Source organism: Molossus molossus, unplaced genomic scaffold (assembly GCF_014108415.1).
Source record: "Molossus molossus isolate mMolMol1 unplaced genomic scaffold, mMolMol1.p scaffold_m16_p_1, whole genome shotgun sequence".
NCBI classification, from domain to species: domain Eukaryota; kingdom Metazoa; phylum Chordata; class Mammalia; order Chiroptera; family Molossidae; genus Molossus; species Molossus molossus.
In genome coordinates this window covers 34694909-34720719 of record NW_023425344.1, presented here as the reverse complement: position 1 = coordinate 34720719, position 25811 = coordinate 34694909, and the positions used below count along the sequence as shown (strand labels likewise).

General features: G+C 43.1%; 1 protein-coding gene across 2 annotated transcripts in view; it reads left to right on the top strand.

Annotated features, from left to right (window-relative positions):
* Positions 1-25811, top strand: part of CORIN (corin, serine peptidase) — a 199200-nt gene extending 173389 nt beyond the window's left edge. Inside the window, exons 16-21 of one of the 2 annotated variants that reach the window (XM_036263520.1) lie at positions 5009-5125; positions 7481-7530; positions 7677-7851; positions 18521-18792; positions 21240-21373; positions 25613-25811. In XM_036263520.1, coding sequence (XP_036119413.1) covers positions 5009-5125; positions 7481-7530; positions 7677-7851; positions 18521-18792; positions 21240-21373; positions 25613-25795 — 931 coding nt within the window. In that variant the 3' untranslated portion in view covers positions 25796-25811. The remainder of the gene's footprint in view (positions 1-5008; positions 5126-7480; positions 7531-7676; positions 7852-18520; positions 18793-21239; positions 21374-25612) is intronic. The other variant, XM_036263514.1, reaches the window with a different exon arrangement.

Below are 25811 nucleotides of genomic sequence, written 5' to 3'. Positions count from 1 at the left end.
CATAAACCTTGAAATAGCAATTCCTTTTGTAGTATCAGGAGGTTTCAGAATTCTGGATAAGTTCTATCTCCTCATTTTAGTGTGTGTGGGGATTATACATGTTTTATATGTGTCTTTGACCACATAACTCAAGAAGCAAATGTGAGTGCAATCCGTCTGCCTCTCTGCAGGACCACCGTTAGATCCAGAGTAGAGGGGCCTTTCCCTGGACCCCATGATTTGGAGCAGTGGTTCTCAACCAGGGTGACCCTGCCCCCAGAGAGCATTTGGAGAAGTCTGTAGATGTTTTTGATTGTTTTGAAGTGGTGGGTGCTACTGGCATCTAGTGGGTAGAAGCCAGGGATAGCGCTAAACATCCTACAGTGCACAGGACAGCCCCACGTAGCAATGGTGATCTGGACCAGATTGTCAGTAGTGCCAAGGGCGAGAAACCCCGATGTAGAGGGACCACTCTGGCCTCCCTCCTCTAGCCAGGCTCTACCCCATGGGTTCAATCTGTCAGCCAAGGATCACGCCCACCCAGAGCCTGCTTCCTGTTCTAGAGCAATGTTTTCAAAGTGTAGTCGCAGCACCTGGAGTCTTGTTCGAAAGGCAACTTTCTGGGCTCCATCTCAGATTACTGAGTCAGGAAACTTGGGAATGGGCCAGCAATCTTCGTTTTAACAGTCCTTTCAGGCAATTCTGATGAATGCTAAGGTTCGAAAACCACTGCTCCAAGGAGTCTAAGAAATCTATAAGCTTAGAGAAATATGTTTGTCAAGATGGGAAGATAGAATACTTGTTATTTAATGGCTTGTTAACTTGATTTGTAGCATCTAAATACGTAGACATATGGTATGTGGGCCTCCATTTATATTCATGCTCTAGGCCCCACAAATGTTCTAGATGGATCCATATCTGTGTCCCACTTTTCTCAGGCTGTTGATTGAGGGCATTGGATTAAATTGCTGCTTAAATGTCCTTCATGAGTTCATGGCTACTATAGAAACATTTGCGTCTGACCGCATGCCCTGCACAGACTCTCTTCAGATACAGTGACTCTGATGCTTAATCACTGGCAAAATATTTTTGCTCTCTACCCAACAGGATTTTTAAAATTTGTCTCTTGATGTAATATAGAAAATGATGTTAAGTCAAATGAATGACCAATTGCCAAACAAAATTTGAGGAGCATTTTAGTTCCAGATACTTTTTGATAGCATGACTTATATTTTAGACAATGTAACAAAAATTAAAAAGTACAAACACACATATACTTCATGACTATGTAAATCAGCATTACTCTTTGAAGGGTAAAAACATACTGTTAATCAAAAATTTAAACTTGGATTCAATCATTTTATTTCTAGGAATTTATTCTAAAATCATACTAGTGCCTATAGGCAAAGGTGAGTGGTCAAGGGTGTTAGCTGCTGCTTTTTTGTTAGGATAGCCCCAAATTGGAAGCAGCCTACATGTGCATTGGTAGTGGATTGGCTAAATAATATACACATATCAGGTATACACTGATGGAGTGGGGAACCTTTTTTCTGCCAAGGGCCATTTGGATATTTATAACATCAATTTTGGGCCATGCAAAATTATCAACTTAAAAATTAGCTTGCTATATTTGGTCAGGCTAATTTGGTGCTGTGTGTGATGTTAGCTGGTATTGATTTTGAGGGCCTTATTTGGCCCGCAGGCTGGACAGTCCCCACCCCTGAAGGGAATGCTATGAAGCGACACAAAGAACATGGCCTGTGCTGTTAGCGGAGGTGGGCCACGTAGTGTTCAGTGTTCGGGGTGGTAACCTGACATCAGACCGCAGGGATTCAAATACCAGCTTCTCCATTTACCTGCTGTGTGACCTTGGGCAAGTTACTTATTCTCTCTTTGCCTCAATTTTTCCATCATCTTCAAAATGGGGAATAATAACGAAGCAAACTTTACAAAGTTGTTGAGTAGATTCAATAAGATAAAATGAGTTAGTCTTTTATGTTTGGCATACAGACAATAGTTAACAAATATTATTAATAGGGAAAGACTTCCAGGGTGAATCATTAAATGAAAACATCTTCAACACCACACAGAACAATGTGTAGAGACTAAAAATAGAGAAGTATATATACATGAATTATAGAAAAGGCTTGACAAGGAGACTCAAACACTCTCTCCAGTGGTTGTCTCTGTACATCTGGGATGGGAAGACCACTTTTTCATTGTGTATTGTTTCCATGCATAAATATCACTTTTATAATTTAAAAATTAAAGAAAAATTAAAATCACACAGATGCTCTGATTCTGTATGATGGCAGAAATAGAACCATATGGATTCACTGATATATTTTTAATGGGCAATAGGATGACATTGTAGAGCCAAAAGATTTATTTTTGTGCACGAGAAGCATGCTAGTATTTAAAGATTTCATGGGAAACTGATTTTTATAATTATTCTCCCCTCTGCTTGATGATGAATTTCTTAGATTTTTCCACTTCGTGTAACTAAGAGATTCAAGCTAAATTGCCTTTCTTGCTGGAGGCTAAAGAATAAAAGGTAGAAACATCTGGTGTGCAGTGCTCAGTGGAGCCCTTCCTGGGGCAGCTGGAGGCGCTTCTGGGTTGAAAGACGGACGCGTCCTTCGCTGGGATTTTTCTACCCAGCATCAGTGTGAATCCTATGCTGCAGTGTCCTTGCGTATGTCCCTGTGGCCCTATGAATACCTGCCTACAGAATGACTTGATTAAGCAAGTCTTCCTTTGTCTTTTCGCCAGCAAAATGCCTGGATTTAGGAGGCCACTGCTGTTCTATTGCAGAAAGGAATTCTCAGGATGCTGGTGTCAAGAGAAACACCACGGGCGTCCGTGTGCCTGGACTTCATCCTCCCCTCCCCCTGTGCCTCCACCCTCAGCACTTCGGGCTCATAGAAAGCCAGGCTCTCATTCTGCTCAAGGAAAAGAAAAATTCTCGTTGTACAGTAGGTTCTGTGAAGTCGTTAATACTCTGACAGTTCATCCAAGTTTCCAAATAAATGTAAATCTTGTGCAACTCTTTTTGAAAGTGTGGTCAGGGTTTGTGCCATTTGTTCTCAGCTCAAACGATGAGAATTCATCCATTATGAAGGACTCTTTGATTTTTAATCTTTGGCTCTTATTCTATCATCAAGTGTTCTGTTTAGAGAGTTTTTTTTTTTTTTCCTTTTTAAAAGTAATAGGATTTGGTGAGATTTTTGTTCTTTTTATTTTTGTTATGTAATTACAGCAGTTTTTAAATAATTAATAATTGGGAAAAATGATCATGTTTCTTTCACTGCCACTGAATCTAACATTTTTTTCTTTCCTGTACCCTCCTTCCCTTTTTTTTTGGGGGGGGGGAGGTATTATTTTATTAAAAATGAAAGTCACTAAGCATGCAGCCTTGATTCTGCCACAGCTTCAAGGTGTCCGGGTCCTCTGAGCCTTGAATGCTGCTCGTCGTTCTTCTAAGTTATCTTTGATGTGTCTCCAAAAAATACCACCAGGGAACAATTCCATATACACATCACTTTCCTCCTCATTGGAGGAGCTCACCTCCGACTTGACTACCTGACTTGAATTTTCTCTCCTTCTTCAGTGCCAACACAGTTCCTGCTCCCTTTTCTTCTACCATCTTCCAGATGCAGAGGAATCCCGCTCCTTTCTCCTGTGTAAAACTAATTCCTCTACCTCTTCTACCCTTTTCCCTATCAGGTGATAAAATTCCAAAAGATTTTCTTCCCATATGGTTTGCCTAAATAAACCAACTGTTTCGTGAAGAATAGGATATTTTAGCCCTGGCCAGTTTGGCTCAGCGGTTAGAGTGTCGGCCCGCAGTCTGGAGAGACCCGGGTTCGGTTCCCGCTAAGGGCACATACCTCGGTTGCAGTTTGTCCCCGGCCCTGGTTGGGTCATGTGGGTGGCGACCACTCGATGTGTCCCTTTCACGTCGATGTTTGTCTCTCTCTCTTTCTCTCCCCCTCCCACTCTATCTGAACAAAATATCAAAAAATGTCCTCGGGTGAGGATAAAAACAAAAAAACAAAAAAAAAGAATAGGATATTTTATACAAAAACCTAAACAGTTTTTTTTTCATGAATTTTTTTTTGCAATTTTTATTAATTTATTGTTGTTACAGATGTCCCCCCCCACCCCCGCCAGACACCCTCCTCCTGACCCCGTCCTCCTCCCGCCCCCAGTATTGTTGTTTATGTCCATTGGTTACACATATGTGCATATTAGCTCTTTGGTTTATCTCATCCCTACCCCTGTCCCCCTCCTCTGGGGTTTAAACCTAAATACTTTTGAAACCTAAGGTTTTAAATTTTGGATATATAACCATATTTATTTGAATGATTGAATGAGACATTCACAGGAAAGTGTTGGTGGAAGTTGGGTGAGAATGTAGGTCAAGAGCAAAGTAACGTTGTCTAACACTTGTCTCTGTCTTCCAGGGTCCTTCCTCGTTTTTAGTGCATAAAGGTTTTGCAGTGTGTTGAAAAAATTCCACTTACAATTTTATACTATCTAAGTAGACACTAAATGACCATTTATTCTCTTTAGTTATTATTTATTTTTATTTAAAGGTATTGCCACATTGCAGGATAACATTGGGGAAAAAAAGAGGAAAAAACAAACAAACCTCCAGCCAGATAAATTTTATTTTATGTATGACCCCTGCTTAAAGTTGCTTTTGATTTTTAGATATTGAAATTTTTACATCATATACGTTAGAATTCTAACACCTCACAAAAGTTCAAACACATGTCAGCAGCCGGAATGACTCAACCAGCTGTAATAATTTGGATTTTATTTTTTGGTTCAGTATACTTTTAGTAACCTCCCTTCTTGCTGATCACATTTTATGCCAAATTTCAAATACAAATCCCCCTCTTGAAATATTGATTTATAATTTAATGCTTTTTTAAAAAAAAGAGGATTAGTACCAAATAATGATATTGCCTGGTCCAAGATCATTGGGCTTGGACTGTTTAACTGGTATTTACCTTTCTATCAGGGAACCATCTGTGACCGAATTAATACAGGAGCAAGAGCAAGACCAGCAGTGGCTGACGTTACACTCCGACTGGGAGAGCCGCAATGGGACCACTTTGCATGAACTGCTGGTGAAAGGGTAAGACACCTTCACAAGAGCTGTGTAGGGTGCATTACGGAGCGAAAGTCTGTCACCAGGGCCCTTCTTCTAACTTGCGATAACTCAAATTTGTCACATCAATAAAGAGCTTCCATAGAATGGCTACTGGCCTTTATATTTCAATACCATTTGGCTTTATTTTTTCTATCTAGACAGATTTTTCTTTTCTCTTGGCTAATGATGTTTTTCTTTAATGATGATTATAGAATCTATCATGGTGAAGGAGGAAGAACTTGCATTCTATCTTGGAGGTTTTTTTTTACTTCCTACTTGCAATAAATTCTCATGTTTGCACTTCCTACTGAGGCTATGTGTAACTAGTTAACAGAGGGAATTGAAGTAATAAAAACTGACAAAACTTGGAGAGTCTGAGAGAAAAAAATGACATGGAATGGAATTAGCATCAAGTAACCTTGAGAGTACACGTGTGGACAATTTCCTCTAAAAATGGTGGCATCTTAAACAGGGCCGCCTCCCTTATCTAATCTATAAGAGAAAGACAAATGGAGGGAATGAATGCTTATTTAGAGTTTAGCATGTTATAGGGGCATAGCTATAGAATACATAATTAACTTACTCAAAACTCACCACCTACAGATGGTAAGGGATAGCCTTTCAACTCAAACCAGGTTTATCTGACCCCAAAGCTTTGAATAAGTCCTAGAAAAGCCACCTCTTAAGAATTCCAAAGAAGAGACCAAAGGCGGGCCATTTTTCTTTAGACTGTCTTGACATTTCCCCATAGACCAAACTCTGCAGCCAAATTTCTGAATATTTGTCAACTGCAGTACTTCAAGCAGAACAATGACCTGAATCTTTCAACAGAGTGATTTGTTTCCCCAAACTGGGAATGCCAGAGAAGGCCTCTGAGGTCAAATCAATAAATAAAATATCTCATTCTAAATTGGGAGTTGGTAGAAATGGCGCTAGTCCTGGCTTATTAGTTAGATAAGTAATCTTATATAACCACAATTTCCTATTAAATGAATAGCTGAGATAAATAGTGGTTGGTGTGTTTCTTATCCCTACAACCTATGATTTTGGATCTAATAAATAACAACTAATTATTGAGTATCTCTTCCGTCCAGGTTAGTGCTAAACTCTAAGGGGACATAGAAGTGAATTAGGGGGACAAGGACCCTGGCCTCAAGGAGCATACATTGTATAGGTGGGCAGAGGGACTATAAGCTAGTGAGCAAAGAGAATTTCAGACATTCAGAAGTACTGCAAAGAAATTAAGGGGGGAGAGAGAGAGAAAGGAGGAGATAGGACCTCAGGTTGTGGGAAGACAAAAAGCAAATGTGCCTTTTTTGTGTTATATAATTTGTTATCTACAAATAATTACACAGATCCCCATGCAAATTCAGCAAGAAATAAAACTACAGTAAATCTTCAAAAGGAAAAGAAATTTAGAAATGACATGTAGGGATGTTTGTGTCTGTGTATGAATGTGTGTGTGTGTGTGTGTGTGTGTGTATGTGTGTTTTTTTCTGAGAGGTTTAGGACTCTAAGCACATCACAGTATATTTGACAGCTCTCAGATATTTTTGGTCTTTTCTGTTTACACTGTGAACACATGCTTCATGGTTGGAAAAGAGCTTTGTGGTCACAACCTAACGTCCCTAAACTGAATTCTCCAGTGCAGCCACATTGATAGATGCTTAGACATGGCGACATGGCCTGTGTTCTTGCTTTCAAAGGTTTAGAAAGTTCTTCCTTTTCTGAACCCACACCTTCCATAAATTCTACCTATTCGTCCTGACCCTGACAACTATTTACATGAAATAAAATTAATCCTCCTCTTCTTGTCAGCCAATCAGAGATCCATATTTTAATATAAAAAGTCTGGGCAAGATTCTTTTTCGATTTAAAGATTCCATTTCTTTATTCATTTTCTAACTTTTAAAAGTAGTATTTTATTTCTTTCAAACTACTTCGCACCTTTTATTGGACGTACATGACTCTCCATGAGCCTAGAAATCTGACACGATCCCTCATTGTAGGTTCTAAGCAGCAGCCCAATCCCCTCCCCTTTCTTCTCCCTACTTGGAAAATCATGGTTTGAGTTAGTATTTTGGGTGCTCCCACCAGCCAACCTGATGTGGGGAACTTGGGTAACAATAGCTGCTCTTCTCACAAATGTGGAATTACATTATGATGATATTAAATAAACTTAAAAAAAAAGTACACATTCTCTCTGTACCCCATCCCCGGGGCGCTTCTGCCAACAGCCCTGCCTTGAGCACTGACCTCAGAGTCAATCCACTGGCAGTGTTTGAAGTGAACAATGAATATGTAACTGAATATAATACTATTCTATGTTTCCAAATCCAGGCAGTCTTGTCGCAGTGGAAGTAAGATTTCTCTCCTGTGTATTAAACAAGGTGAGATGAATGGAGTCCCGATGGGCTATGAACTTCATTTAACGGGCTGGCTCAGGGGGAAATGATGACTTGCAGTGACAGCAAAGAGCCAAGCATCCAGTTGGGTTTGGGGGTGAGTCACACATGCCTTTCCTGCTCCTCGGTAGACTGCGGACGCCGCCCTGCTGCCCGAATGAACAAGAGGATCCTCGGGGGCCGGACGAGTCGCCCGGGAAGGTGGCCCTGGCAGTGTTCCCTGCAGAGTGAGCCCAGCGGGCACATCTGTGGCTGTGTCCTCATTGCCAAGAAGTGGGTTCTGACAGTCGCCCACTGCTTCGAGGGGTAAGCTGCGCCTTTTCTTTTTTGCTTTGCCAGATCTGTCCATGTTGCCACTTGGGCATTCTTTGGTGAAACCACGTCAGTGCAAAAGCCACCACTGAGCTACGTGCAGGTCTTTCTCCGCTTAGAGTTTTCTACCCAGGTGCTGTCAGCCTGCATCTGTGCTGCTCATCTATTGGTGATGGATGTATCTTGCTTATGATTTACGTCCCTGCTTACATAATGTATGTCCTCAAGAAGGAGGAGTAGGAAGAAGTTTAGCAGATTGACTCTCCAGCAGCATTAGCATCTCTTCTGGCCCTTTCCAGTACATCACATACATGTGAAGTTAAACCAGGTGATTTATTCAAGGTGTACTGCCCTGAAGTTAGGGTGCTGGAGGCACAGGCAAGGAATCTGGGAAGCAGAGTTCAAGGTACAATATGTGGATTAATCAGACTTCTTCAGAGAAACGGACCAATGAGAAAGAGAGATGTAGTTTAAGAAATTGGCTCAGGTGATTGTGGAGGCTCGCCGAGTCCAGAATCTAATGGGGTTGGCGGGAAGATGGGGTAGAAGTGCAGTTCAAGTCCAAGGCAGTTGGCTAGCTGAATTCCTTCCGGCTCCGGGGAGTCCGGCTTTTTTTTTTTTATCCTCACCCGAGGACATTTTTCCATATTTTGTTCAGATAGAGTGGGAGGGAGAGAGAGAGAGAAGCATTGACGTGAAGGGGACACATTGAGTGGTTGCCACCCGCACAACCCAACCAGGACCGGGGACAACCGAGGTACGTGCCCTTAGTGGGAACTGAACCCGAGTCTCTCTGGACCGCAGGCCGATGCTCTAACGGCTGAGCCACCCTGGCCAGGGTGGTCCAACTTTTTTTTAAGGTCTCCCATTTAGTGAACAAGGCCCATCTGCATTATGGAGGGTAATCTGTTTTACTCAAAGTCCAGATTAAATGTGAATTTTACCCAAATACACCTTCACAGAATAATGTTTGACCAAATATTTTGGCACTGTCGCCCAGCCACATTAGCACATAACCACGACAGTATGCCTAAAGGGAGCAGAAAAGTAAGGCCAAGGGGATACCTGCCCCAACTTGACAACCGTCACTGCAGAAGGTTCTCGTGTGTTCCAACTATCTGTTATGCAAGTGAAGAGCAAGAAAACCAAACAATAACAACAACAAAGAAAAAGCCCCCTACATAGTGATTATGCTCACAGAAGATCCTGGGGGTCAGACGCCTGGAAGAACATAGCTGGTGCTGTTCGTCTCTGCTCAGCCAAGTTCGGGCATCAGCCGGAAGGTTCTAAGGCAGGGCAGTGACCATCTCCAGTCTGCAGTCAGTGCCGCTGTCGGCTGGGGCCTTAGTTCCTCTCCACATGGGATTCAGCGTGGTGACGGGCATCCCGCAGAGTGAGCCTCTCAGGACAGGAGCCAAGAGGAGGTCCTTTTGTGACCCAGTCTCCAAAGACACACAGCATTGCTTCTGCAGGGCGGCTGGTCTGAGCCTTCCAAGCCCCTCGCAGGCCCAAAGGGAAGACACAGGACTCTTCTCTGCAGGGAAGAGTGTCCAAGGAGATGAGGACATTTAACAAATAACTGCCCTACCACCAATTTTACTCACTTTATTTTTAATAATTTTACTTTATTTAAAATTCCTAGTAAATAATAGCAAAAATTTCAAACAAAATACCTCACAGTTCTATCACCTGATTGATTATTTTCATTTGACCAGGTTAATATCTAGGGGGAAAAAAATGCAATTTCTTTCTTTTTTTTGGCCTAATTGCCTATTGTTTGTTTGTTTGTTTTTTCTCAGCTTTGCCACTTACTGTGTGACCATGGATCAATTCATTCACTTCTCTGGGCCACATTTTCCTCGTCTGTGAAATGAGGGAAATAACACTCCCTACCTTACAGGGTTGTGCAGGCATTAATGAGCCCACAGAGAGCCCTGCGAGTCATGCTTGGTATCAATAACTGAAACATTGATAAAGGTCATCTTTTAAAAAAATATTGTTACTAAAATCATGCATTCTACCTTTTCCCTTAGCATTATGGCATGGGCTTGTTGTCTTTTGCTAGCCCTGTTTTTATCTCCTCTACTTTTTGTCCTTTACTTTCTCATCCTCCTCACGGTACCCCCGGTTATACCCTGGCGAATGTTCCCCCACAGCTATAACAAACACATTTTCCCCAAGGTGTCATTTTTTCCTTTTACAATTTGGAATCACTCTACACTTTTGTTTGTAAGGTGGCTTTTTTTTTTTTTTTTTTGAATCCTCACCTGAGGACATTTTTGCATTTATCTTCAGATAGAGCAGAAGGGAGAGAGGGAGGAAGAGAGAGAGAGAGAGAAACATTGATGCGAGAGAGCCACATCGAGTGGTCGCCACCCACAAGACCCCAACCAAGGCAGGGGACAAACTGTAATCAAGGTACGTGCCCTTAGCGAGAACCGAACCTGGGACTCTCTGGTCCGCAAGCCGACGCTCTAACCGCTGAGCAAAACCGGCCAGGGCTTGTAAGGTGACTTTTTCATGTAGCAGGATATCACAGACATCCCTCCAGATCAACTGATATAACTCTAACCCATTTTTCTCCAAAGCTAAATGGTAGTCTATAGCACAGATTTACCATAACTTTTTCTAATATTCTCCAGCTGATGGAAGTTCAGGTAAGTCCCCATTTGCTACAGTTTTGACCAGACTGCAGCGTCCTTCTTATACAGAGCTGCTCACCCACTGGTGCTCTCCTTTCTACAAGACTGAGCCCTGGCACGTATATTTAGTTCCACACGGGGGTTACAAAGATGAATTCACATTTCCTTCCTTGGAGTGCTAACCTAATGAAGACTCCAACATATAAACAAATAATTAGAATGTAATGTGATAAGTGATTATAAAATGGAAGTGTGTATATCCAGTTATTTGATTGCTTTTTTGGGGGGAAACAAAATATAAAACATCAAACTAGTACCTCCTCTTGAGATCATTGAATGTGTAAGACCCCAAATGATTTGAAGAGTCTATGTAGTAGGTCAGGAAATACACTGCAGTGTTATTGCTTCAGAAGAGGCCAGATGTTTCCAGATGTCTTTTCCAGTTCTGATTTATAACTCCATGATAAGCAGATTAGACTAGCAAGAGTACGTTCATCAAAAGATAATTACCTAAATGAATTCAACAGTTTTTTAAGGGAAACACATTCTTCGCGTGCTAGTTAATCCAGGTTCATACGTCATTTCCATATGTGGTGTCCAAGTTTCCTCTTTCATGGACAGATCTGTGAAGTTAAGAAGCCTTGCAATAAAGAAGAAATATGTGTTTATAATTAAGGAAATGGATAAGATAGCAAAAGCCTTGGTGAAATTTTATGGAACACTAAACAGAATTGTCAAGAGGGGCCTGGCTTATCCATAAGAAACTAGAAATCACCCAACTTCAAACATGTCTTTGTTTGAATGTGTGCTAATAACTCTGATTCTATTTTACAGTCTCTCCAGTGGCCTTGCAAGTTTTTGAGAACTTCTAATTGTAAGCCATACTCTCTCTTGGAGCCATCAATTGCTGCAATTAATGGGATTGTCTTCTTATCCTGATCCCATACTTTGGCAAAGCCCAGTGTGACCCATCTGTAGGTCTTCTCAAGCCTGTCTCTTTTAATTATATTGGTGGAAAAACCACACATTTATTTTGCTCTTCCATAGAGACGTATTTAAAAATCCCAAATGAAAATTAAAAACGTGAGATACTAAGCTGATCAGACCAAGTTCCATATGCCCTAATAACAATTCAACTTCAACAGTTGTAAGGAAGGAAGACTTTGCCTTTCAGGGGTCATTTAACAAGCAATTTTCCTGCTTTCTTCCACTTCTGAAAGATGTGAGGATGAACTTTTTAGGCTGGCACATAGCTGGTAATTGTCAGAAGCATCTCATTTCTCTCCAGGAAACCTACATGAATAACTGTCATACTACTTTATGACCACAATCCCTAACCCGCCCAGGTCACCCTTGTTTTGATTTATCGAACAAGATTTTTGTTGCTTGTCTCACTTCTTCCCCCATTATCTCAGTCCATCAGCCTCCGCATCGCCTTTTCCTCCTCCAGCTGGCTAAGTGCCCTGGGCCCCTCTCTCCAGTCTTTTCACCAGGACCTTCAAATTCTTTGTTCCTAGATCTTTCAGCCATACATGCCAGGCAGACCTGACCTTATCTACTAGTCTTTCCATATACTCACGAAAAGGAAGTGAGAGATTTGGCCCAACTTTTTGTACTGCGCCCATGTTGTGTCCTCATGATGACCATGATTACTTTTGTTTTTATCTTCTAGGTACTTATGAACTATGCCAGTTACTCACCATTTGTTTTTTCATCTTATCAGTGTGAGGGATTTGATTCATTTCTTTCAATAATAATATTCACTAAAACAGGAATTCTCCATTTTGTACCCATAACCCCCCTGGGGTGCTGGTGTTTGGCATCACTGGAGAGTGAGCAAGTGTAGTTGTAAAAAGTCCTCAGGAACTCTGACCGGATTCTGTTCTCTCCAGGGTCTTGCCCCCAATGGAGGTATTCTCTGTCTTCCTTCCTTCTCCAGTGGAAAAATGTCTGGATCTAGGATATAGCCAGCAGTTGACCTAAAATATGGGCCAATTGTAGTTTCTGGGGCCTGCCGAAACTGGAAGCTCTTCTTTTTTCAGCTTTCACAGTTACCACTTGTTTCTTCTAGTCTTGCAAACTATCCTTGTACTCTGTACCTGTGCCTGAACAGCTGAGCATTGCTGAAGAATGTCACGCAACCTACCGCTAATCGGGCTCATGCCAACAAGCGTATGCTCATGAATCTCAGATGAGCATCTAACCATATAAGACACTTTTAATCTATTTCCACAGTGAAGTCACTTTTCTACCCTCGGAGACAACTATTTGACATCTTCTCCTCTCTCCTCCTTCACCCTTCACTGGTGTCACCTCACACTTCATGGAGAAAATAGACACCAGTGTATCTTATACCTTGTCTCATCCCCAATTCCAACAAATTGCTTGTATCTATGGCCACAACTCCAACTTCCCTTGAGTGTGTCCCTGATCTTATTTAGGACAATTATATCCCCTCTCATCTTTTCAATGACTTTATTCCTAAACATCTTATTTTACATCATCAATTTCTCTCTTTTTTGCTAGATCATTCCCTTCAGCAAACATGTCTTAATGTCATCATTCTCTTGACTTCACAGGCCTCTTTCACTGTCTCTCCCTGCTAGCTACTATTTACAGTCAAGTTCCTAAAAGTTTCCTACAGTCACCACTTTTCCAACCCCACTCCCCCGCCAGCCCATTTTCTCCTCAACCTGCTCTGAAGGGGCTCTCATCAACACACTACAAGAAATGGCATTTATCAAAATCTTCAATGACTTCCTCCATCTTGCAATATCCAGTGGTGAAAAAAATTATATAGGTTCCAGGGGTACAATTCTGTAACACATCATCTGTATCTTGTATTGTGTGTTCATCACGCAAACTATACCCTTCCTGAAATACTCTTTTCATGTTTCTTTTAGGAAAAAAAAAAATCTTGTTTTCCTCTTATTTCACTGACTTATCTTTCTATTTCTATTTTTATTTCCTTCTTTTTTAGGCTACTGTGTGTTTTAGTGCTCCAGAGCTATTGTGGACTTTAGGTGTGCGTCCCCCTCAAATTCATATGTTGAAACTTCATCCCCTAATAGGATGATATTAGGACGTGGAGCCATTGGGAAGTAAATTAAACTATGAGAGCGGAACCCCATAATTTTTTTTTTTTTTTTTTTTTTTATCCTCACCCGAGGATATTTTTCCATTTTTTGTACAGATAGAGTGGGAGGGAGAGAGAGAGGAAGGGAGAGAGAGGGAAACATCGATGTGAAGGGACACATCGAGTGGCTGCCACCCGCACGACCAACCAGGGCCGGGGACAAACTGCAACCAAAGTACGTGCCCTTAGCGGGAACCGAACCCGGGTCTCTCCGGACCGCAGGCCGACGCTCTAACCGCTGAGCCAAACTGGCCAGGGCCGGAACCCCATAATTGGATTAGTGTCCTTGTAAGAAGAGGAAAAAAGCTTGTTCTCTCTCTTTCCACCTCATGAGGATACAACAAGTAGACAGGAAGAGCATCTTCACCAGAACGGGTCCTGCTGGCACCCTGATTTTGGACTTCTAGCCTCCAGAACTGTGAGAAATAAATACTTGAAGTTTAGGCCACCCAGTCTATGGTAATTTATAACAGCAATCCAAGCTAAGACAAGGGTCCAGTTCTTGGCTTTCTTATCTATTTTCACTCATCGAATCACATAGTTTCAAATACTTGTTCACATTTGAACAAAATGAATATCAAATATAAATATCAAATATGTGTTCATGACTTCCAAATTTACATCTCCAGTTCAGCCCAGATTTCCCCCCAACTACCACCACCACCCACCAACATTAAATGTATATATTTAACTGCTTGGATGAGATGTCCATTTGAATGTGTAATAAACATCCTACTTGACATGGTCAAAATAAACTTGGTTTCTTACCTTTCCCACTGCTCAGATAATGGTGTGCTCCACAAACTCTACCCATCTGAGTAAAAGGCATCATTATCTATTGGTTTCGTAATGTACCAAACCTGGGAATCATCCTTAATTTCTCTCACATTTGCTCTCACAAAGGCAGTAAGCTTTGTAAGATCTTCTTCCAAAACAGTTCTAACCCACCCACCTCTCACCATCTTCATTCTACAATCCCAGCCCAAGCCACCATCACATCAGGTCTTGGCTCTTGTATTCGTTTCCTGGGAGTGCCATAGCAAAGTACCGCAGGCTGCTGGCTTGAACAACGGACATTTACTCGCTTATAGTTCTGGAGGCCAGAAGTCCAAGGGGAGGTTGGCAGGCTGCTTCCTTCCGAGGGCTGGAAGTGCCATGTCGCTCACCGAGCTCCTGGTGCCCCTGCATCTTTGGCAGTTCCGAGCTTGTAGCAGCATCGCTCTGGTCTCTGCCTTCATCTTCACACAGCTTTTCCTTGTGTGTATGTCTGTCTCCAAATTTCTCCTTTGTGTAAGCACACCAGTCATATTGAATTAGGGCCCACCCTCATGACCTCGTTTTAACTTGATTATTTCTCTAAATACCCATATTCAGATGGACTGGGGATTAGGACTTCAACATGCCATACAACCAACCCATAACAATTCTTAAAATAGTTTCCTGTTTCGTCTTTTGACTTCTCTTTTGTTCCCTTATTGTCTTTTGTCCACACAGTGGGATAGTAATTTTTTTTTAATGTAAATCAGACCACGTCACTCCCTGTACTTAAAGCCCTACAATGGCTTCCCATTGTAACAAAAATAAAACTTTGTCATCATAGCCTTTCAAGACCTAGTGTTACCTCCTTGATTGCTCCTCCCTCTATTCTCTCATCCATCATTGGGAGCCAAACATCTAGCTTTATTTATGTCCCTGAAATCCTCCAAGCTCGTTTCTACCCCAGGACCTTTGAACCTGTGGCCTCTGCAGTTGTGAACACTGCCATAAAGTCACAAAACCCCTCCTCGTCATTTAAGTCTCAATTCAAGTGTCACCCACTCTGTCAAAAGCCTTCCATAACCATCTTAGCTAAGTGACCACCCCATCAGCTATCTCACTATCACATTCCCTACTTTTTCACTTCTAAGTGACCAAGGTAATCACATTTCTTCATGTATATTTTTAGCCCAGTAGAATCAAACTCTATGAGGGCATGAACTCTGTCTTCCTTGCCCCTGTGTTGTTTTTTTTCAGGATAGCATGTAATAGCCACTCAATAAATATATATTCTCTGACTAAACAGCCCCTTCTCGGTGTTTCTTAGCAATTGTCAACACAAGAAACATTCAAACCTGCAGATAATTTTTCTGACTTTATTTAAGCCAAACTGATGACAACTGCCAGGAAGCAACAAATTAAAAATTTTTTTTCTGGAGAACGGCAGAGAAAGCAAAGGGGGTGATCTCTGGGACTGTATAAAAAGTAAAACAGAAAGACACATACTTTCTTTTTTACATTGGTGGGTACCGGATAGTTAATAATTAACGTTACAGCACATAGAGATGGTAGGCTGGGAACAAGATAACCATGAGAGGTTCTGTGGTCTCTTGCTCTGGTGTAAGACCTGAGTGGTCTGGAAATGGAGATCACTCTTGTTATCTTAGATGCAAAAAGACAACAGACAAGCTCACTTAAGGTAAAGATTGACCTCCGCCAAGGAAGCTACAGGTCTAGGCCATGACTACCCGCCATGACCTGCTTTTTGAACTTTGCATGTTCAGACCATCTATGTGCTTATTTTCGGTCTCTGAGTTTGTGGGGCCCTCCACGCAGGCCCCATCCGAGCTTCTCAGCTTTAGTATTTGGCCCCCTTTTTGTCCACAGCAAGCCACACCTGTAGTTCTTTTAGCAGCTAGGGCTACAGTTTACCTGGGACTAGACATTTTAAGTCATGTACAGAAAGTTAGTCATCCCTCACTGACTGCTCCCACATCTTAGACCACACATCAGTTCAATATTTCAATGTCCTAAATGTATGTTTTATCATATGGAAGATGAATCTTCCAGATTTGTCTGAAGATCATTCTCCTTGAATAGAAAAATTAGAAGTAAAGGAAACTCCACATAGTTCTGCTTTGTGTTAGTTATCTATTAACAGTGTTTCCCATGGACAGGATTTTTCCTCTTTTCTCGTTCTTCTTACACATTACTTCGCTGAGAAGCCATTCTAATCTTTCTGATGTTTTTCCTCTTGAAACAAACCCCTGCTCACCCTGTGACTAGGCCTTTCTGACAGTTGCTATGGTTGCACGCCACTCTATTGCGATAGAAATCACTTGTGATGGTAGCATCAGCGTCAGCCACTTAAAGTCTCCCGTCTCTGTGGAGCTGTACTTGTTTTAAGAGTCTCTGGGCACATTATCATATCCGTGGGGTTTTTTTGGTTTGTTTTTTCAAAAAATTCTGGAATCTGCTTCTCAAAAGTCTAAGGATATATATCTGACCATCTATCCCCTTCTCTTGCATAAGAGAATTGTTCACTTCCTGTCATTTCACGCTGACGCGGGCTCCCCATCACATCTGGGGATGTGCTCAGGAAAGAGAAGGCAGCTTCCTGCTGCTGCCTTCTGTGACCCCCAGTCCGTCTCCACCCGTCCTACATGCCTTCCCTCCTGTGGCCAGCACCTGACTCCTGTGCTGATATCTATGGACCCTTCTCTTTGATTTAGAGAAGTTTAGTGGAAAGGGTGTGGTCGAGGGGTTTAAAGGGCTAGCATCTGGTCTGTCACCATCACTTACTATCTCCGTGACTGCACAGGAGTCACTGCCTGCCCGGTCACTGCTTTCTCTACTCTGAAATGGAATGAGAATTCTATGAACATTTCACAGATGCCGAGAAGCTCATCTGGAAGAATGTGTAGACCTACTTGAGGAACTCTCAAATAGAGACCGTTCATTTGAAGAGTCCAGCCTGCTAATCTATGGTGCTTGTTACATACACTTAAACACTTTTAGCCTGCATTTAAAACTATGGATAGTTTACATAAAATCCAGAACTCTAACCCTGGCCAGTTTGGCTCAGCTGTTGGAGCGTGGGTCTGCGGACCAGAAAGTCCCAGGTTCGGTTCCCACTAGGGGCACGTACCAAAAAACAAACCCAAAATCCAGAACTCTGGCTTCCCTTGAACAATTGGAAGGTCAGGTCACACCCAGCATTTCAACATGACAGCAATTAGCAGGAACTGAGAGGTAGATGGCTCTCCGGGTGGACTGGTCTTGTGATCTGACACACTCTGCATATGGTGTACTCATTCCCTTTCACCCCTTTACTTTGTGGTTGCCCCATTCCAAAGTCTATTTACTGCATGTGTCACAGGGAATTCTTTAGAAATATCAAGGGCAGAGCACACTATTAAAAGAAGGAGTACAATTCAGACCAACAAACCTCAGAGGAGGGGCTGGGGGGAGGGATGAAATGAACCGCAGAACTTACATGCATGTATGCGTAACCATGGACATAGACAACAATGCTGGGGATAGGGCAGGGATTGGGAGGAGGGTGTCTAGGGGGTGGAAAGGAGAAACATCTGTAACAAAAATAAATTTATTGATTTTTTTTAAAGTAAGACATTCATAACATTTATAGAACAGCAACGACGCCCTGTGATATTTCCTAGTACAAATTTGGTAACCTTTTAACTACCTCCAAATTGCCACTTAGCTAAACCATTTCTGGAGTAAGACAAAATAAGGTGATTTCTATGACAGATGTTAATTATAAATATTAATGTTCTTTTCCTAAGAAGGAGATATATTTAAGATATTAAAGCAAAATCAGAAAGGGTACAAACAGGGAAATGTGCTCTCAAGAAAAGATAAAGCTGGAAAATCTCTCAAGTTGGCTAGCTGAATGAAAGAAAAAGAGGCCATTTTCATGTCTAAACTAGAGCTGATTGTGGCCAGTTGCAAACCACAGTGACTGGTGGTTGTGTGCATTGATATCCTGCCTGCCCCCTGTGAAAATTCCCCCTCCTGCTACATGCACCTGAGATGCAGATGAAGCTGTTTGCTGCATTTGCCCTCTAGAGAGTTTAAGATGCCAGTAGTTCTGGAATTATCATTTCAGGAGAGAGAATGCCGCAGTGTGGAGGGTGGTGTTTGGCATCAACAACCTGGACCACCCGTCCACGTTCATGCAGACGCGCCTGGTGAAGACCATCATCCTGCACCCCCGCTACAGCCGGGCCGTGGTGGACTACGACATCAGCATCGTGGAGCTCAGCGAAGATGTCAATGAAACCAGCTATGTCCGGCCTGTCTGCTTACCCAGCACGGACCAGTCCTTGGAACCGGATACATACTGCTACATCACAGGCTGGGGGCACATGGGCAACAAAAGTAAGCCAGGGTCCTCAGCAGCACGGGCCTTTCAGCTTGTCACTGAACACCCCTGAGTTACTTCCCAGCCTTTGGCAATACTTTCCCATTTCACTTCTGAAAGTATAGACATGAATGGTAAACACTGAGCCTGTGTGTCACACTGGCCCGTGCAAATGATAGATGTCAGTGATGACACTGAACCCGCCAAGCTCACAGGCAACCTCAAAAGCACTTCTCCACAGCTCAGAATCTTTCTCCAGGGAGCCAGTACCAATGTTCGGAGTTGCCATGCAAGATGAGCCCTGTCAGTCATCCTGTGTGAAGCGTTTCCACGGGTGGTTTGCGCTCTCTGTGGGCAGACGCACAGGCGCCTTGTCTAGCTCCCGGCTCCTGCAGTCTAGGGCTCGGCCGTTTCCAGTCCTGTGCTGTGACCGGTCCTGTCGACCTTTTAACACACACTGCAAGTCCTTCCACAAAGAAAACGTATTTGCTCTTTGCAAATTTATTTATTTATTGAGAATTCAATCTTTTATTTCTGCTATTGGCAAATTGGAATTGATTAAAATAGTTTGGCTCCCTAGATGACTTAAACATATAAAAAAATAGAAATTTAAAAATTTCTTCTTCTTTTTTTAAAAAAAAAAAAATTTGTTCTTCTTACTCCCCGCCCCCAATCGGACTCTCATGTTGCCTGACTTCTTCAAGTTCAGAACAAGAACTGCATCCATGAGACCTTTTCTTTGAGGGCCGCCCCAGGCCAAGGGTGCTGCCCTGGCTCTCCGGACGGTGAAGCAGGCTAGTGTCCTGTGGTCCACCTTAGCAACTGCCAATTTGAAGGACAATTTAAAAAAAAAATTTAGTCAGATTAGTTTTGACTGAAGGTGAGTTTTCTTTCTATATGATCAGTTGAGGACAAAAAGAAAAATTCAATAGACAGAAGTCAGTCAGTGAATGTCCGAAAAGCTCACATGTAAGAACTTCAAAGGCACCCTGGCTGGTTTGTCTCAGTGGTTAGAGCATCGACCTGCAGATCAAAGAGCTGCGGGTTCAATTCTGGTCAAGGGCATGTACCTCCGTAGCAGTTCAGTACTGGCCCCGGTGGGGTCATGCAGGAGGCTGCGGGTCGATGTGTCTCTCTCACATCGATCTTTCTCTCTCCCCCTCCCACCTCTGTCTGAAAAAAAGAAAAAAAGAAAAAATATCCTTGGCTGAGGATTTTAAAAAATAATAAATAAATTTTAAAAAGTAAGGCAGGGATTTTTTTTTTAAATGAAAAGAACTTCAAAGTAACGTCAGACACACGGTACGATGTCTCCGTTCCTGCACATCTTGGTTTTCAAAAGCTATCTTGAGGATTGCAACATGAGACAGGAGATCTACTTTCTGTTGCCTCTACTTGTATTGCTCTTCAATATCCACATCACACTGAGAGCAGCCCTGTGACACCTCACACACTCCACAAACACAGTGCAGCGTGAGGAGGCAGGGTGTGCATTTGCTGAGAGAGATCTGATGCTCCTGACTGCACCCCTGCCTAGCTTTCTACACCGTGGGAAACATAATAGCAGCCGTCTAGTTTATAGGATGATTGTAAAGAGAAAGGCAACCGGCCCAGAGAACGGGGGGGGGGGGGGGGGGGTGGGTGTGTGCAGTGCCTGGCCTGCTGCTTGCACCCGGCACAGGCTAGCGATGGTCCTCGTTGCCTTGTTTGGACACATCCTGAAACCGGCACTGGCCGCATCGCACTGATTTTCCCAGTCGGGATTCTCTCTCCCAGTGAGGCGCCCGTGCCCACACCCTGCTTCGCCAGCGCCATGCGGAGGAGAGCAGGGCCTATGCTTTCGTAGAATGGCGACCACCTGAAGATGCATGCTTCGAGAAGTCCATGTTATTCTTTGAGAACTTCCCAGCCAGATGGAATTCACACATTCCCCTCTGACACTGAGGGATGGCTTTGTCCTGTCGTGTCCACTAGGATTAATGTTTCTTATCTCAAATGAGAGCGCCGAAGCGCATGGAGACACATTCGTTAGGCCGGGGGCGTTGCTCTGCTGGACGCAGGGTGCCCGGCAGGGCCCGAGGCTGAGCCCACACCCGCGGGCAGCCTAGGACCTGGGCGGAGCTGCGCGCGATCCTTTTCCATTTCACTGCGGTGGCTGTTGTTTTTATTGCAGCGTATAGAATAAGAGGGCAGAAGCGTGAGCCAAGTTGCCTAACCAAGTTACTTAACCACTCTGTGGCTTGCTTTTCCCAACAGAACAAAGAGGTTTGGCTGGAGGATTGCCATGAACCCTTCTAACAGGAAAATCCTGGCTGCAAACAAGCCTTGTCTTTGAAATGACATTTTAAATAACGAATGTGGTTTGGGGGTTATAAGAATGTGATCATTTCCTGAACGGCTAGCCTCATTTTTGAGCCATTTTACCCTCGTGTATATTTTATTTCTCCTGTTTAAAAACGCCCAGTGCCTTTCAAGCTGCAGGAGGGAGAAGTCCGCGTGATCCCCCTGGAGCAGTGTCGGTCCTACTTTGACATGAAGACCATCACCGCCCGGATGCTGTGTGCTGGCTACGAGTCGGGCACAGTTGACTCATGCATGGTGAGTTGTTTGCTGATTATCGAGGGTCGGTTCAGCCATGACTTCAGTGGGTCCATATAAGCTCATTGTTATTCATGGGTGGCCCTTTGGGAACTGTTTTGGGAAACCTGTTTGTTAGCAGATGTTTATTCACACTGTGATGTCCTGCATCCAGTGCCCGGAGTCCCCTACTTACCTCCATGCCCTTCGCTCGCTCGGGTGCCTTCAGCTTCTTGTCCTCCGCGTGGGGAAGAGCACCTGCATCAGCAACAGGAGGAAAAGCAGCTGCTCGGTCCATCTCATTGGACCATTTTAGCGGCTAAGACAAAGGAGTTTCTAAAAGGAGCGAGTGGTAACCAACCAGGCAGCAAGGAAGCAGGGGGACACCAACGGGTGGTTTTAGCCATCAGGGTGAAGGCATTGAAACACACAGCACCCCAGCTTCTGGGTTGTGACACAACCACCTCTGTCTCGGGAGGTGGTCACATGGGCACTGTCAAGGCTGACACTTGACGGCCAACATGTCTTCAAATGTCATTGAGTATGACCTTCAGACTCTCAGGATTCTGTCACAGCAGTTCATAGAGCATGCTAAGCAATTCAGGGAAGCATCTTTATTTTTATAATAACACTCCTTGGATATTACTCTGGACTGGCTCCCAGGATAGGAAGGATAAGAAAGGGCAAGTGCTCATGGAAGCTATGACAGAATGAGGACAGCACTTTGTAGGTCGTGGCTATGAAGCACCTTTGTTATTTCGCTGCTTCAGAGTAGATCCAGTTGCCCCACTCCCACTTCAGAATTGAAGAGATTCACCAGTGCTATTAGCACCGACCTAAGATAATAAAATGACACTTTTTTTTTTAAATCCTCACCCAAGGATATTCTTCCATTTATCTTCAGATAGAGTGGGGGGTGGGTAGAGAGAGAGAGAGGAAAAAAACATCGATGTGAGAGAGATAAAAATCTATGGATTGGTTGCCTTCCACACAACCCCTACAGGGCCCGGGGACAAGCTGAAACAGGGGTACATGCCCTTTACTATTCAGTCCACGGGCTGACACTCCACCTGCTGAGTCAAACGGGTCAGAGCTAAAATGACACTTCTGATGATCCTGTTTCAGAGTGGGCAAATCAAGGGCCTGGGAATGGCCCCGTGGTGATTCCTTAGACAGTTGTTGGAGGAAAGAGGGAGGCAGACAGCTGGCTCCCTGGGATTTTCCCCGAGGCCACCTTCCCTTTGACCTCTTGGCCACAGCTTGGCCATCCAGCTGAGGGGGGCAGTGATGGGAGAATCCTGCCTTCCAAGCAAGACTCCCAGGTTTATCCCAAGCTCCCCTCCCCCCAAAACACGTTTGGGAGACAGAATGGTGTGGGGCTTGGGACACAGCATTTGCAGCCTGAAGGATCTGGGTTGGGTCCCATCTTTCCGCTAAGAACCCTGTGACCTGGAGAAGTTATCTAACTTCTGTAGAAAGTTTCTTCATGAGTAAAATGGGACCGAGTCTAGTTTGCAGGGTGGTTTGAGGACTAAGTTAATGTATGCGAAAGCCCCTGTTTCACATATCTGTGTGATTTCTGGCATACACTCTCAATGAAGAAGACTATATGATTAGTAACATCTGTCATTTGGCGCGTATTGTGTAGCAGGATCTCTTCCAAATGCTTGACAACAACTCATTTAATCTTCACAATCATCTGTTGTGGCAGTATCATTGTTTGTCCTGGTTTACAGATCAAGAAAAGAAGGGACCAGAGAGGTTAAGTAATTTGCCCAATATCACCCAGCACAAAAGGTAGAAGTAAGGCTATGAAGCCAGGTAGTCTGGCTTCAGTCCCCAGGTGCTGGGCCACTATGCTTTCTGGTGGCAGTGATTCATGTGAATACATTTCTCCAACATGGTTTGGAGGGGCTGCCGAAAAGCAGCACCTCTTCCTCTCTGGTAGTTGCCACAGGAGGGGCAGGAAGGTGATCCTCGAAGGACTGAAGGCTGTGCATAGACACAGGCGTGTTCACATCATGACGTCTAACAGGAGCCAAGTCACGCCAACCTTAGTAGTGGGAACTCAGCGCTGTGGGCTTCTTAAACGCAGAGGTTCTCTCCCTCAACTCCAGGTAGAAAATAAAACAAACCACAAAATAAACAAAAGCTGCTTTTGACTAGGTCTGGGGCAAGACTGTTCACTAGAACCTCTCATTATTTTTCCAATTTATCAATGGGACACGTTGGAAACCTGGGTCCCTCTGTTAAGGTCTAGAAATCATCGGGATCAATAGGGAAGGCAAACATTAACTTTGGCCCAAAGCCCAACATTACTAAGAGGAAAAGAGGACCAGACAGACAGACCAGACAAATGGTGCCTCAGCTGATTCTCCCTGTCGTGTTGAATGGCTGCTTCTGCACCTCTTGTTTTCTACCTTACGAATGCGCACCACCTCTCTAAGCAGACCTGAAAACCCCTCGTCAGGAAGGCACTCTCCGTTCCTCTGCAGCGGGGCGTAATCATTCAGTCCTCCGCAGATGCTTTTATTATAGTCCTTGGATTTTGCTTTCATGTAAAGGTATTCGTGTTACCAAAGAGGACCTTTGGCCTCTCTGTGACAAAAACAATGCCTTCATCTGTGTGGACCGTAGCAGGAACCTTGCAAAGAGGAGATGCTAAATAATCATCTGGCTATATTTCTGATCTGGAAGTGTAGTGTGGACCTGTAACCATGTTCCTTTTAATCACCCTCTGGCATTATAAACAGCTCAACCTAACCAAGTCAGCATCTTAGTATTCCTTCTATATAAGGGGAGATAAAAAAATTTTGTGGAATATGCATGATGAAAACATTTCCAGTAAATTTTGCTTAAAATTTTTCAATTAGGCTTTTAGGCAGAATAAGTGGATTCAGCCCCTTGCATGGTCTACGTTCACTACTTTGCCTTATGGCATTGGTGATTCATGAATGTAAAGATCACCACCTCCACAAAAGTACACAGCACAATCAATAATTCAATTCTGCCTTAACAGCAGTCATATTGACTAACATTTCTAAGAAGCAAGATAGCCCAGTAGTAATAGAGTGGCTGTCAGTAAACAAATCATAAACTTGTTGTGCTTCGTTTTTTTTTTTTTTTTTGGTACGTGCCCCTAGCAGCAACCGAACCCGGGACTCTGGTCAGCAGGCCGACGCTCCAACCTCTGAGCCAAACCGGCCAGGGAATGCTTCGTTTTTATGATCTCTAAAAAGAATAATAATTATTATTTTATTACATTATTATCAAATTATTATGATTATCAACTCTTAAGGATTGTGTGAGGATTAAATTGTCTAATAGAGGGAGAATGTTCTGAAAAGCATCAGCAAACATAATTACTGTTGTTCTTAGATGTTGCCAAGTGGGAATGACCATAGATGGACTTCCAAGTTTGAAGCTCTTGCCCAGGGCAAGGAATATTTGTAAATTTCTACCATATTTACGTCCTTATTTTCTAAGGTACCAATCCTTCCCTTTGGAGGCACTGCAGAATACACTCTCTAACCTACTCTGGTCGTTCAGACGCAGCAAATACTTTGTAAGTCATTGTGTCTTAAGATGAATTACATATGGAAAAGGACTGAATAAAACTCAGGTTCAGCACCTAAACATAAATATCAGGAATAAAAATCTCCATGCATATGAAATGAAATGTAGGCTACACATAAATGAAATACCTTATGGTAATCGTTCTTGTGTGGTATTTTGCATTCAAGCATGCTACTTGAAAAGGTCCTAAAAACCACTAAGAAATGCAGTATGTGGTTCCTGAGTATGTTTTACTTAGTGCATTTGCTCACAGAGCAAGAATCTTGAACATAGTAAATTTACATGTTCCATTTTGGGTACTTTCCACATTTATAAAATGGATCAAAGTTAAAGAATATGATTATGAGAGACTTGATTCTGATACAACAGATTTTTAAAAAAGTATGACATACTTTGATAAGTATGAGAAATGACTAAAAATGTCTTCTGATTTCACAGAAAGAAAGAAGAGAGTCCTTTGCCTAGCCATCCCTATCCTTTGAAAATGAGTTTAAAGTGTCCATTGGAAGTCCTATTTATGTAGTAGAAAGAGTGTTCTCTCCACAGGCTGACAATAAAAGCTTTGTTGAAATTTTTCAAAAGGTTGGTTAAGCTGGGTTTGGCTTTATTGTGCCCTCAGGATAACACGGACACGGTTAGGGCTCCGAAATGCCAGTGACTCACGCCCAGTGTTGTTCATTGCAGGGTGACAGCGGCGGACCTCTCGTTTGTGAGCAGCCTGGAGGGCAGTGGACATTATTTGGTTTAACCTCATGGGGCTCCGTCTGCTTTTCCAAAGTCCTGGGGCCTGGAGTCTATAGCAATGTGTCCTACTTCGTCGAATGGATCGAGAGACAGATATACATTCACACCTTCCTCCTGAGCTAATCCCAGAGATGCTCAG